The sequence below is a fragment of the Leopardus geoffroyi genome, chromosome D2 (genome assembly GCF_018350155.1).
Source record: "Leopardus geoffroyi isolate Oge1 chromosome D2, O.geoffroyi_Oge1_pat1.0, whole genome shotgun sequence".
NCBI lineage: Eukaryota > Metazoa > Chordata > Mammalia > Carnivora > Felidae > Leopardus > Leopardus geoffroyi.
Window position 1 is genome coordinate 74,257,802 of NC_059334.1, and position 12,207 is coordinate 74,270,008.

General features: G+C 56.8%; 1 protein-coding gene across 1 annotated transcript; it reads right to left on the reverse strand.

The window, feature by feature from the left end:
* Window positions 1–3,860: 3,860 nt before the first annotated feature.
* On the reverse strand, window positions 3,861–9,557 carry VAX1 (ventral anterior homeobox 1). The gene is made up of 3 exons (XM_045439089.1): window positions 8,646–9,557; window positions 7,284–7,471; window positions 3,861–5,443 (listed from the first exon to the last, which is right to left on the reverse strand). Exons 1-3 carry the CDS (start codon window positions 8,884–8,886, stop codon window positions 4,856–4,858), a joined length of 1,017 nt encoding a protein of 338 aa, XP_045295045.1. The 5' UTR covers window positions 8,887–9,557; the 3' UTR covers window positions 3,861–4,855.
* Window positions 9,558–12,207: the final 2,650 nt, after the last annotated feature.

Here is a 12,207-nt window from a genome sequence, read left to right on the forward strand (position 1 = left end):
TAATGCACATTGCTGAGCCCCACTCCCATAGTTTCTGATTCATATGGGGGTGGGGGGCTGAATACAGGAATCTGCATTTTAACCAGTCTCCAGGTGATTCAGAAGCAGGTGGTCTTCTGTTGTTTCTTGAGAAATGCTGACTTAGTAGACCTTAAGTTCTGATCGGATGTTTGACTTAAGTCACTTAGACTCAGCACCACAGGGGATTGGAAGAAATACATGATTTCTAATTCTGTCCAGAAGCCTTGGAGAGACTTCCTGGAAGGTTTTCTGTGCAATTAGCAGGACACCAAGAAGACACCATTTCTTTTCAAACAGGAGAAAAACATTGTATCATCATGTGGCCTAAGAGGAGAAGTTGGAAGAATATCACTGAAACAATTCAAGAAGTGTGTGTGTGTGTGTGTGTGTGTGTGTGTGTGCCCACGTGTGAAAAGATTCATCAACTGTATGCTTAAGCTTTGTGTACTTTACCATATAGATGTTTACTGTATGAATGTTAGATCCTAAAGAAGTTTTTTGGTTTTATTTTGTTTGTTTTTTTTACAGAAGTATGAGGTAGAGATGGTAAGGTGTTTAAAGATGTCACTCTGGAGAGGAGTAGGGGCAGGAGTTGGATACCCGCAAGAAAGAAAACAGGAAGAAGAGAAAAATTCAAACCTCTTGATGAAGGCACCAAGTAAATCCTTAGCAGCTGGTGTAGCAAAAAAGAGGGCTGGAAATGGGAGTCCACAGATGTGGGTGTAAACAGGCTAAAGAATTCAGGTACCATGAGCCAGACACTTTGGGCACAAAAGGAAAGTATGAAGGAATAAAAGAAGGGAAGAGAAGAAAGAAGGGAAGGAGGGAAGGAGGAAGGCAGGGGGAGGGGGGCGGGCAAAAGAAAAGAAGGAGAAAAAAAAAAAGCAGGAAGAAGAGGGTCCTGGCCCTGTGGGGAGCTTATAGTCTTGTGGCTCTGACAAGGGCCATAGCCTCCAGCAAGAGTCATTTGACTGCTCCAAGCCTCATGTGGCTCTTTAAAATGAGGCTGGCACTCTGAAAGTAAGGAGTAATACAGACGGTATATGTGAAAGGCTATTTGTAAACTATAAAGGGCTGCTAAATGCTATTTATTATGACTACACTCTGCTCTGGGCCAGGCCAGCTGCAAGTATGGATCTGAGCCTGTGTCCCAGCTCAACTCCCCGAGTGACTTCCCACGTCTTCCCCACACCTGACCACCAAAGTCACAGGAGTTTGGTGAGAGGTTTCTTTCTTTTTCTTTTTCTTTTTTTGCTCTGAGCTAACTCGGACATTGCTTTGTGCAGGCCTGAGCATGAGATTCCTTTCAGCTCCCCCAACTCCAGCTGTTCTCCTTGACCTCCAGGAGCCCCTTCCACCTTCTCCCAGGCAGGGCCAGCTGTTGTCACAGAGGCCACCTGCCTCCTCCGTGGCCTGTGAGTCACTAGAGGGAGGACAGAGGCCTCACCAGAGCCCTCCAGGGACCCAGGCAGCTTGCTGGAGGCCCTTGGGGAAGGAGGGGGAACAAGACAGGCACTAAAATTAAATGAATTGTCTATAAACGTTTTTTAATTAAAATTGTGATTCATGTTCTATGCAGAAGAGTCTCGTTAAGAACAATTGCACTCCCTGAGTGGCAGGAGAAGAGCTCAGCAGCTCTTCCCAAAGCCAGGGAGGGAAGGGAGGTGAGAGCAGAGAAATGGGGTAGGCAGCTCTTTCCCCTTTTTAGGGATAAGGAAGTGAAAAGAGAAAGGAGGGAAAGCTTCTAAGGGATCTGCTTGGTGACTCCCCAGGCTGATGCTCCTGGGGGAGGGGGCTAAGCTTGGTGGGGACCCTGAAGCTAGGATTTTGTGTTTTCTTTTGTTCCATAAATGTATGCCACCTTCTCGCTCTCTTCTCCCCCTTCACTGGCCCCAAACCACCAGCCAGGAAACTGCATCAGAGCCACCCACGCCTTGGTCCTGGGGCCACCAGGAGAAGGCACAGGAATTGGGGAGAGAGAGAGAGACAGAGAGAGAGAATGAATGTGAGTGAGAAGCAGAGAGACAGAGAGTGACTGGGGAGAAGCAATGGAAGAAAGGAGAAACAAGGGGACGGAGACCCAGAGCAGCAGGGGAGAGAGACCCTTAGAGGGACAGAAGGGAGAAAGCAGGTTCCAGCTAAAGAAAATAAGACAGGGAGGGGAGGAGCCCAGAGGTAGCAAGCCAAGGGGTGTGCAGCGACTTCCAGAAACAAAAGTAGACTGTCTGGGGGCGGTGGCTGCTCTCAGGAAAACAACCAGCTCACCGCAACGGCCCTAAACCACGCAGAGTTCCAACCTACACTCAGCTTATGAACTCAGCCGACCACACTGTGCCGCCGCCTCATTTCGGGTGCCTCAAACTTGCGGTTCGGGCACAGTACCCTCGTGAGGGTTCGAGGGGCCCGGCCTGTGCAGGTGCCCCAAGGGAACTGCGGGCCCCCGCATCACCCTGGTGCTCGGCCACCAGGAAGAGGGAGCTAGCACCGATACGCCTGCGCCCCGGGGGCCTCATGCTTTAGGAAATTGTCTAGATGTATCCTCCTCAATCCCTGCGTTCTCTCTGCACCGTCTACATCCGCTCACCACCGCGTATATAGTGGGGTGGGGTGGGGGAAGAGGTCTGTGCAGGAATTAATATCTTTTCCATTCTCTTGCTCCTTCAAGTTTCTCTTAGCGGCAGAGAGACTCTAAATCAGAAGAAAGGAAAATCGTAACTGTTCCGGGCCCTGTGATTGCATGAATCCAAAATACTGCCGGTCAGCTTGGAGATGTGGCTGGAAAACTCTAGGAACTGGGAGTGTTAGGAGGCAGGAACTTTAGGGTGTCAGGACACAAGTTCTTAAACCCAGAAACACCACGCAGGGAGAATGGGGGTGGGGGGCAGGGCCTGAAGGTCTAACCCATTGGGACAGAGAGAGAGTGAGACCCACTCAAAGAAGTGAAACAACATTTTAGCCAGGTGGCTGTGTCTCTGGGGACCAAAGTCCGCCCCAAACCTCCTTCCAGGAGCTCATGGCAGGTACCCGCTGCAGGGCCTGGAGCTCTGGGGCTGCCTGCCACCCTCCGCCCCAGGAGTCCCCAGGCCACCGAGCCATATCATTTGCTGGGTCTCTCTTCCTTTTCTTCTTCTTCTTCTTCTTTTTTGATTTTTTTTTTTATCCTTCAAACACAAGACAAAAATACACCTCATTTATCATCTTAGATATATATATTTCACTCTCACCACATAAATACAAAACATCCAAATATCCAAAACATTCAGAACAAAGTTAGTAGCCAGGATTCAGTGACACCTACCCATGTTTGAATCGTTCATTATTTTCTTCACTAGTTCCTAAAAGAAAAAAAGAGGGGTGGGGAGCTTCCGACGTAAATAATTTACAATAAAATTACTATTTTAAAAAATGCTCTGCGCTCGCTTCGGATGAAGAAATACATTCTAGACGCTGCGGCACCTCGCCGTCTAGGTCTGTAGTTTTGGTTAAAATGCGGGTGGCCGTAGCTGCGGGGACGGAGGTTTGTGGCTCCGGTAAGGGATGAGGCTGTGACGGTGTCGCGGTCCGGGTTTCTGACTTGGGACCGTGGAAACCTGGGGGTGGGGGGGGGGGGTGGGGGGAGGGAAGCCTTTCCTATCTGAGCAGGTAGCTATTCTGAATACCGAGACTACCACACTGGAGGCCGGGTAGCCCCGCTGTCCCCGTCTCTGTCCCTGACACCTGGTCCTCCAAGAAGAGCTCTGAAATCCAGTTGTTTCCTGCGTGCTGGAAGGGTTTCCTGAATCCGGGAGTGGGGAAGAGGACGCAAAGGGCATCGATTCGTCTCCAAGCCCAGCAGCCCGGCAGCCGCCCTTCCCTCGCTCCCGGAGCGGGGAGCTGTCGGCCGTCGCCCCGAACAGCCTCGGAGAAAAGATTCTGAATTGTCTTTCACTAGCGGCGTTGGCTTTTCTTTTGCTTTTTTCCTTTTAAGTTCCCGTTTAAAGTCATAACATCCAGAACTTGAATTTTGCATTGCCCCGCGGAGCGTTCTCTATCGTGGATTTTCGTAAGCCGTCCAAACTGGATTGTTACAGGAGTATTTAAAAACTGGTTTCGCTTCATCTGGTTTTATGTGGTGGTTATTACTCTGGCTTTATTGCTGATCCGATCAAATGTATTACCGCCGTTGCCCACCGTGATGTTTGGTGTATCTCCTGAGGTCGGGGGTGGTTGTGATTGTTGCTTCTCTAGAGGTGTTGGGGGTGGGGGGGGGGGTGGGGAATCGGCAAGATTTGTCCAGCCAGAAAGCTGCGTGTGCATCGGCTCTCCCAAGCGGTCCATAAAGTGGGGCTCAGGGGCTCCCCAAAGCCCTGGTTTCTCTGGCAAGAGGGAGGAACGTCTTCCTTTTTGCTCTAATGAAACCTACCAGCTTTTTCAGCCCCAGGGCTCTGCGCGCAGCTTTCCTCTTTCAATATTCCTAAGAATGATCACCGGCAGCAGCGGCCCGGCCCGATCTAGAGCAGGTGGCCTGTGCTTTGACTTAGAACCAGTCTTTTCCTTCCAGGGCCTGGCATCGGTTGGGGGATCAGTTGGCTAATTCGGGCACCCCCCTCCCCCCAATTCTTTGGATTCTCCTGGATTCAGAAGGAAGTTGGGGGGAGGAGAGGAGGACGGAGGGAAGGTAGAAAAAAAGTAGCCCAAAATAAGATTGGTAGCAGAGACTAATGGGGAAGGAGAGCTGTCAGAGGCCTGGTGGGAGCTGGAAGCCCAGCCCAGGAGCCTCGGGCGCCGAATACGCGAGTCCATAAATATCACCACAATAGATACTATAAATATAAATACAGGCAAACACGTAAAATCAGTCCAGCGCTTTTTTCTCGGCCCCTTCTTTATTGTTGGTCCGGGAGTAAGGCTCGAAGGCCGAGGAGCTCAGGTATCGGGCGGAGAGTTCTTGCAAATTCCCTGCCAGCGAACCGGCCATTGTCAACGGAGCGGAGGACAGGCGGCTGGCGACGGAGCCGAGCAGCGAGGGTACGGGTAGGCTGAAGAGGCCGTGGCCGGCAGCCGGCGCGCCCGCATGCAGTCCCCCTGGCCCAGCGGGCCCGGGGCCCGGAGCGCCGCCCACGGCCGGCGGGTGCGGGGACGCGGCGCCGGTGGGACCCGGGGCGGCGGCCGCGGCGGCGGCGGCGGCGGCGGCGGCCGAGCCCGCCGCGGCGCCGGCGCCCAGGGCCGGCAGGCTGGGCCCGCGTAGCGCCGAGCCGAGCGCGCCGGTGGCGCAGGGCGGCAGCAGCGCGGGTAGGCCGGGCGGCGACAGCAGGCGGCCCTGCTCCAGCAGCCGCAGCACGCTGCACGTGGCAGCCGTCTCCGACACCACCGAGCGCAGCTCCGAGTCCTTGCCCTGGTCTTTCTTCTGCTTCGTGCGCCGGTTCTGGAACCAGACCTTCACCTGGGCGCAGGGGCGCAGGGAGGGCGGGAGAGAGGGGCAGGGGGAGACCGGCGTCAAGGGGGGCGGGCTCCCAGGACGCGAGGGCTCCGTGAAGGTCCCTTTCCCAGCCCCAGCCCCAGCCCCAGCCCAGCCCCGGTTCCAGCCCCACCTCGCAGCAGGAGAGGTTGCTGGCTGGGGAGCTCCCTGGGCCACCAAGAGTTGGACACAGCTGCACTAGGCTGGGCTTCCGGGTCGTGGAAGCGGGCCTAGGCTGTCAGAGATTATAAGTAAAGTATTAAAGATGTCCGTGATCCTAACTCGAAGGAAGACCAGAAGGAATTTCACCGGGCTGCCTAGCTACCTGCATGCAGCCAGACGGGGATCATCCTGGCTTGTGAGCTCACATTTCCAGGAGAGGGGTGAGGACTGAAGGCTGCTGTGTGGGAAGTAGGGGGTGGGTGAGGAGGAGTATTGCTCTGTTTTGCTGGACCCAGGCCCTTGGCCCAACCAAATTTAGCCTCTGCCGCATTAGTACTGTCCAAGGCTTCAAGAGGCTGTTACTTGCTTACTGGGGTCAGACTTGGCCATTAACTAGCAGCAAGCTGGGAAGGTGGCTGTAGAAGGAATAATTTGTGCAGGATGGACTTTATAGGCCAAGCTATCTCCACCTCCTCTCTCTGCCTCTGGATTGGAGGCTCTGAGTGATACTCTTAATTTATCACCTGTTCTCCAACATGAACTTTGGAATCATGGGAGGAAGTCAGGAGGCTGGGGTGAACCAAATTCTCTCCGCCAACCTCCCTCTCACTTTCTCATCTCCCTCTGCCCCCTCCTCGGGCCTACCTGGTGGCCCAGAATGGAGTTTAGCAGCTATATGGAAAGGTCTAGATTTTGCAAACCTAACAGGGGTGGTAGTAGAGAAAACAGGAAAAAGCTATCATGCCAACTCAAACTCAAAAAGAACATCCAAGATGATCTGTCTTCAGTTCTCAGCTTTCTGCCCAGATCCCAGACCTAAAATGCTCCTTACCTGCTTCAGGGCTGGGCACTGGGAAAGAGACTGGCCCTCAGAAAGGAGTCTCCCTTACCTAGGCCAAGCTGATGCCATGCCCTCACCAGGCCCCAAAGCTCTCTGGCCCTGAAAAGTCCAGGGTCCAGAGTCTATGTGACTAACTCCAGTAACGTCATGTGGATTTTACGTAAAGGAAAAGACCTAAAGCGCAGTTGGCAGTGATGGCTCCCAGGGCCCCAGATCTGCCCCTGATCCCATATATCATTGTCACAGAAGACAGGGCCTCCTAGGTGCCCAGTGGGTGCCCAGGGCTGGGAATGGGTCCAGACTCAAGGGGCAGGGCCGCCTGCCTGCACAGGCAAATCTCAGGCATGTGTGCCTTTGCAATCTAGTTGTCACCTTCAGCACCCAGGTGCCTTTGGCCCCAGCCCCATGCTTGCAGAGCAGGCCTGGGTGTTGAATAAGCCTGGGGTCCCCAAAGAGGGTGGTGCCTGGAAATCTGGCCAAAATGGCGTGGCCAAGACAGGGGCAAACATTGGTTCCTTGTGGAGCAGAAGAGGCAAGCAGGTTATTCTCAAGACCGTGATCTAAAAAGAATTCCAAACGACAACATTTGGGGCCTCCTGGGCTAGGCCAAGGAGGGCAGAGTGTAGGCCCTGGAAGACGTGAGGGTGTAGAGGGAAAGGAATGGTTTATGGAAGGGAAGGAATCCTGAGGTCTTTCACCCCATCCAATCCGCCTCCCCTGGGCGTCTCTGTCCAGAGCCAGGCTGGGTACCCGGGAGGAGCCAGTGACAGAGATGGGGAGGCAGGCTTGTGCAGAGCTGTGCACGGCCTGGCCACCCGGTACCTGGGTCTCGGAGAGGTTAAGCTGCCGGGCGAGCTCGGTCCTCTCTCGGCCCACCACGTACTGGCAGCGCTGGAACTCCATCTCCAGCCGGTACAGCTGCTCCGCCGTGAAGGACGTGCGCGTCCTCTTGGGCCGGTCCAGGTCCAGGCCCTTGGGCAGGATGATCTCTCGGATGGAACCCTTGGCATCTGAGGAAGGGGAGATGTCAGCCACCGGAACCCTCCCGTCTCCCTCCACCTCCCTGGCCGGAGCTGGCTTGAGGACACGGCCGCCAGCTGCCTGCAGTCTGGGGTGGGGGATGGGGGTGGAGGGCTGCGGTCACAGCCGGGGAGCAAAGACACAGTGCGTTTTGGGGAGCGAGGGGGCTAACTCCACACCGCTGACGAGAGGCGGAACCAGACTTGGCCTTTATAGAGGCCTCTAGACATGGGAGGAAAAAAAAAAAAAAAGCCAAATCGGCTGATGATCCTTCAGGCCTGGGAGCCTCGGCTGCGCGGTCTGGGTCCCCTTGTAGCCTGAGGGTCTCCAAACTGACCAGGCCGGGGCCCACCGTCCCCAGCTCTGGGGCGCGTAGACCAGACTCGTCTCCCGCTGCCCCAGCGCCCCACCCCGGGGTTTCCTTCTCTCCTGAGCCGGGGAGGCGGAAGGAGGGGGGACCCGGTCTGGGCCGCCGGGGCCTGGCTATCTGCTGGCGGGGGCGACGCGGGGCCGGGGCCGGGCCTCACCACCGCCGCCCCCCTAGCCGAGCGCAAAACGCGCAGCACAGAGGGGCCGAGTGGAGCACCGAGGCGACATCCGTGGCCCGGCGACCCAGCTCAGCCGCTTCTCCCGGCGGCGGCGGCGAGTCTCAAGCGCGGCGCCGGGGCCCTCGGCCCCGCGCGCCAACTAGCCCGGCAGTAGCCGGCGTTCGGCAGCTGCTCTCCGGCTCCCGCACTGCCCTTGGGTGCACTCGGCCCGCCAGGGCGCAGGAGCCCGTAGGCAGGCTCGCGGCAGGTCCTCTGGCTCGCACAGCGCGCACTCGTCCTCCATAGTGTCCTGCTCCCTCTCCCCGGCCGGAGGCCGCAGCCCGGAGCCCCGGCCGGCCCACGCAGTCCCTAGGCTCTCCAGCAGCCCAGGAGGCGGGGCCCCTCGGGACTCGGAGGGTCGAGGCTGCAGGAGAGTGCGCGCCCCGGGTGCGAGTGCCCAGCGGCCAGCCAGACCGCGGGTGGGGGTGGGGGTGGGGGGGAGAAAGGCCAGTAACTTTCTCCGAGTTCGCAGCCGACACCTCCTCCCCGCCGGCCTGCGTCTGGAGCCGCGCGCAGGTCGGGCCCCCGAGTCCTCCCCCATGCTTACACGCGCCCTGCATCCCGACCCCATTCCTACCTCGGACCAGGATCCGGCGGCAGTAATCCGGGTCGGCAGTCGAATTGGATTTACTTTTGTTACAATCTTCCGCGGCGCCCGACGCGGAGAAGGCGCCCTGCGACTCCTTTAGGAAAGCGGCGGGGAGGCTGCCCTCCGCACCCTTGCTCTCCCGGCTCTCCTTGTGCGCGTTCTTCGAGACCCGGGCAGCCTCTGCGTCCGAGTGGCACCGAACGTCCATTTTGTCTGGTTTCCCGAACATGGGGGGGAAAAAAAAAAAGAAAAAAGAAAGAAAAGAAAAAGGAAGGAAAAAAAAAAAAAAGAAAAAAAAAAAAGAAAAAAACCCAACAACAAAAAAAGGAGGCGCCGCGGGCACAAAACCCTACAAAGGAGCTCCTGCGCCCAGCCCAGAGAGAGGCAAGCGGCAAGAATGAATGTCCCCGCGGGGCGGCTGCGGCGACCGCGGGCGGGTCAGCGGCGACCGGCGAGTGGCGCGCTCGCGGAGAGGCGGCGGGTCTGATCCAGGATCCCGATGGAGCCGCGGCGAGGCCGCCTCGTCAGCGTCCGCGTCCTCTGAGCACGTCCAGTGTCCCCAGCCTGGCGATCAGGTAGCAAGCAGAGCAACTCCGAAATGCTGCGGCTCCCGCCTGTGGCTGAGACGGCGACTTCTACTTGTCCGACACCCGCGGGGACGTACACTCGCTGTTGCAATTGATTACGGGTAATTTCGCAGCCCCCACGTTTCGGTTACCTCATGAATACACTAAATTGTTTGGATAATATATCAGATCGTAATGGATGGTTTCTGTCCTTGTCCCCAATCAAGTAGGGGTTTAGCCAGTGAATAAACGGAAATGACTGGTCTTGCTTTCAGGAAACACACAATCAAAGACCCACACTTCCAGAAAAACTTTTGACAAGATTCATCCTGAATTGTTAGTACCATTAGCAGGCATTATTAACTTTCCCTTTGCCTTTGACCCTCCTGCTCACATACTGGCTAGAGGGGTTTTCTGCACACTCGACAGATAGAGCTGAATGAGGGAGGAGGGGGGGAGGGAAAGAGAAACCAACAAAAACCCTCGCACACCCTGCTGCAGAAGAAAGAGGTTGCCTCTAGGGGGAAAAGAGGGGGGGGGGGAGTAAAAGTTTTCCCGAAAAGTGTCTCCCCCGAACTCTAAAAGCCAAGCTTTCGTCCCAAATAACTCCTCCTTAACACACCTCGACGCTGACAGCCATCTTAAACGGCCACCTCTCTTCATTTAGTGTTCCCGTTGGATTTTTTCACGCTTGCACCTCCGGTCAGCCCTGAGGCAGCCCATTCAAAGGGCAGCTTTGTACTCAGAGTCCAGCAGGAGAGAGGGGGGGGAGAGGGAGAGAGCCGAGAAAATCTCAACTGTGAGATCTGCTTCAAAAAAAAAAAAAAAAAAGTTTTCCCCTAGCTATTTCATTGTCTCTGCTACAATATCTTTGAGAAAAGCAACAGCCAGTAATCCAATAAGAGCATTGATTAGGCTACAATGATTCAATTCAAGCGCATGGCCTTGTGCAAGGAGCATGCTCCAGCCCTTCTCGTCACCTTGCCGGGGCAGAAGCCCTCTCCACGCCGCTCTCCCCATTCATTCCTTTATGGGAAATGCGGAGCAAAAGGAGTGAAAGATGGCAATTATCTAATTGGACTATTAACAAACAGTCCTCTGAGTGCGGCGGTCTGGCGTGGCTCCTGGGCGGGGGAAGGGCCGTGTTCCCTGCCCTCATTCACAAAGAGTGCAGGGGCCGGGGAGGAAAGGGGGTTTTTTAAAGGGAGTGGGGTGGCGGGAGGTTGGGGGGGGGGCGGCGAGAGGAGAGGTGGGAGGTTTGGCTGAGAATTTTTCCACACAATTCCCAGAATGGGGGCGGAGGCGGGCGGGGAAGAGGAGGGGGCTGGGGGCGGGGGTGTCGGCGAGAGGGTGGGAGAGAAGGAGGGAGAGGGGGTGCGAGTGTGTGCGGTTTGCTCCGAGGGGCTCCCGCCCGCCGTCCGGCGCGCTCCGCCCGCCCCGCGGTCCTGCCGCCCCGCCGCCACCCTGCTCGACCCCGTGGAACGTCCGCGAGTGGGAGGGGCCTCTGAGCGGGGTCCTTCGCCCCTTCCCCTCCCCCGCCGCCCCTCCCCCCTCCCCCTCGGGCCCATCGGAGGACCCAAGCTCGGTCCGGTTCCGGAAGCCACCTCTGGCCGTGGAGGCAGACCTTGGACTTCTACTTTATTTGAGTGTGTGTGTGTGTGTGTGTGTGTGTGTGTGTGTGTGTGAGATTGTCCTGAGCCACTCTCCGCAGGGAGGCGGGTTTCCCGGGTCCCGACAGACGGGTGGCCTGTCAGTCCTCTCGAGCTGTCGCCAGCTGGGCCTCCGGATGGACAGTGCCTTTGATTCCGCGCTCTGCCGGGTGGTTCGGTGGGGCCGGGTGGCTGGAGAGCGGGACGTGTCCTTGCAGCCGCCCTGGCCTAAAGATGTAGAGTGGGATGGAGACAAAATCCAGCAAACTCTCCAGTTACTTCCCGCCAGGCGCAAACGCCGGGTTGGCGCCCCGAGGCCGCGAGGGCTCCGCTCCCCAGCCCCTCCTGCGGGCGAAAGGCGCTGTCGCCGGGTCTTGGCTTCCCTTACCGCGTAGCCAGTGCAGGGCCCTGGGATTCGGGTCCTCCCGAAGGGGACCCGGGCGGTGGATGGAGCCCGCCTTTCCCTGTAGAGCTCGGCCAGAGGCAGTTCCCGGGGCCTCCTTAGGTGAGGAGACGACGGGGTCCCAAATCCCGGCCTGTGGCCCTTTCCTGTCATACCCTCAGACAGCTGGCCCGGGGCCCCTTCCCAACCTCCCCGGGTCCCTTGCGCAGGAGGATTTGCCGCCCACCTCGAGAGATCTGGAGGCCGTGGAAAGTCCCAGACCCAAGCCTTGGCCCCAGTGGGGCCACCTTGGTGGGGAGGGGGGTGTGTGGCTCCGGGTCCCTCATCGCTCCCAGCTGAGCCGCCTCCTCCTTTCTGCCAAAGCTACTGAGGCCCGTGAAACCCACGCTGATACCTGCAGTGTGGGGTCAGAGGCCCAGAAAAAAGTCTTTTAAAATAAAAATACTCAGTCTACCGCCTCTTCTGTTAGGTGGAGGAGGGGAACCGACCAGGGAGCGAACTGCGACCCTTAGAAAAGTCCAGCGCGGTGGGCAGTGGTGGCCCAGGGAGGTCCGGAGCTGTATATCCGGCACTGGAGGATACACCAAGGTCAGGCCGAATCCCAAATAAGGATTTGAAGTTGGGCATCAGAGACACTTGCCCCTCCCTTCCGGGGAATAACAGTGGCACATTTTGTTCTAAGTGGGAACTGTTTATTGAGCAGTCACGTAGGGGTGTGTGAACTCATTTAATTTTCTTAACCCCTCCATCAGGAAGGTTAATCATAACCCAGTTTTACAGATGAAAAAAAAACAAAGGCTCAGAGAGGTTCCCTAACTTGCCCCAGTCACACAGCTGGCAAGTGCTGAAGTTGAACTCCAAAGTATTTACACTCTTCTTTAGCAACCCTGCAGGGCTTTGCCCTTTTTATTCCTGCTTTGAGTTTTTGGAAT

Coding starts and splice junctions, on each gene's coding strand:
- VAX1 (XM_045439089.1), bottom strand. CDS start 8,886: ATGTTCGGGAAACCAGACAAAATGGACGTTCGGTGCCACTCGGACGCA. Junction 7,472..8,645: donor CCGCCGGATCCTGGTCCGAG/GTAGGAATGGGG, acceptor CCCCTTCCTCAG/ATGCCAAGGGTTCCATCCGA. Junction 5,444..7,283: donor TTAACCTCTCCGAGACCCAG/GTACCGGGTGGC, acceptor CCCTGCGCCCAG/GTGAAGGTCTGGTTCCAGAA.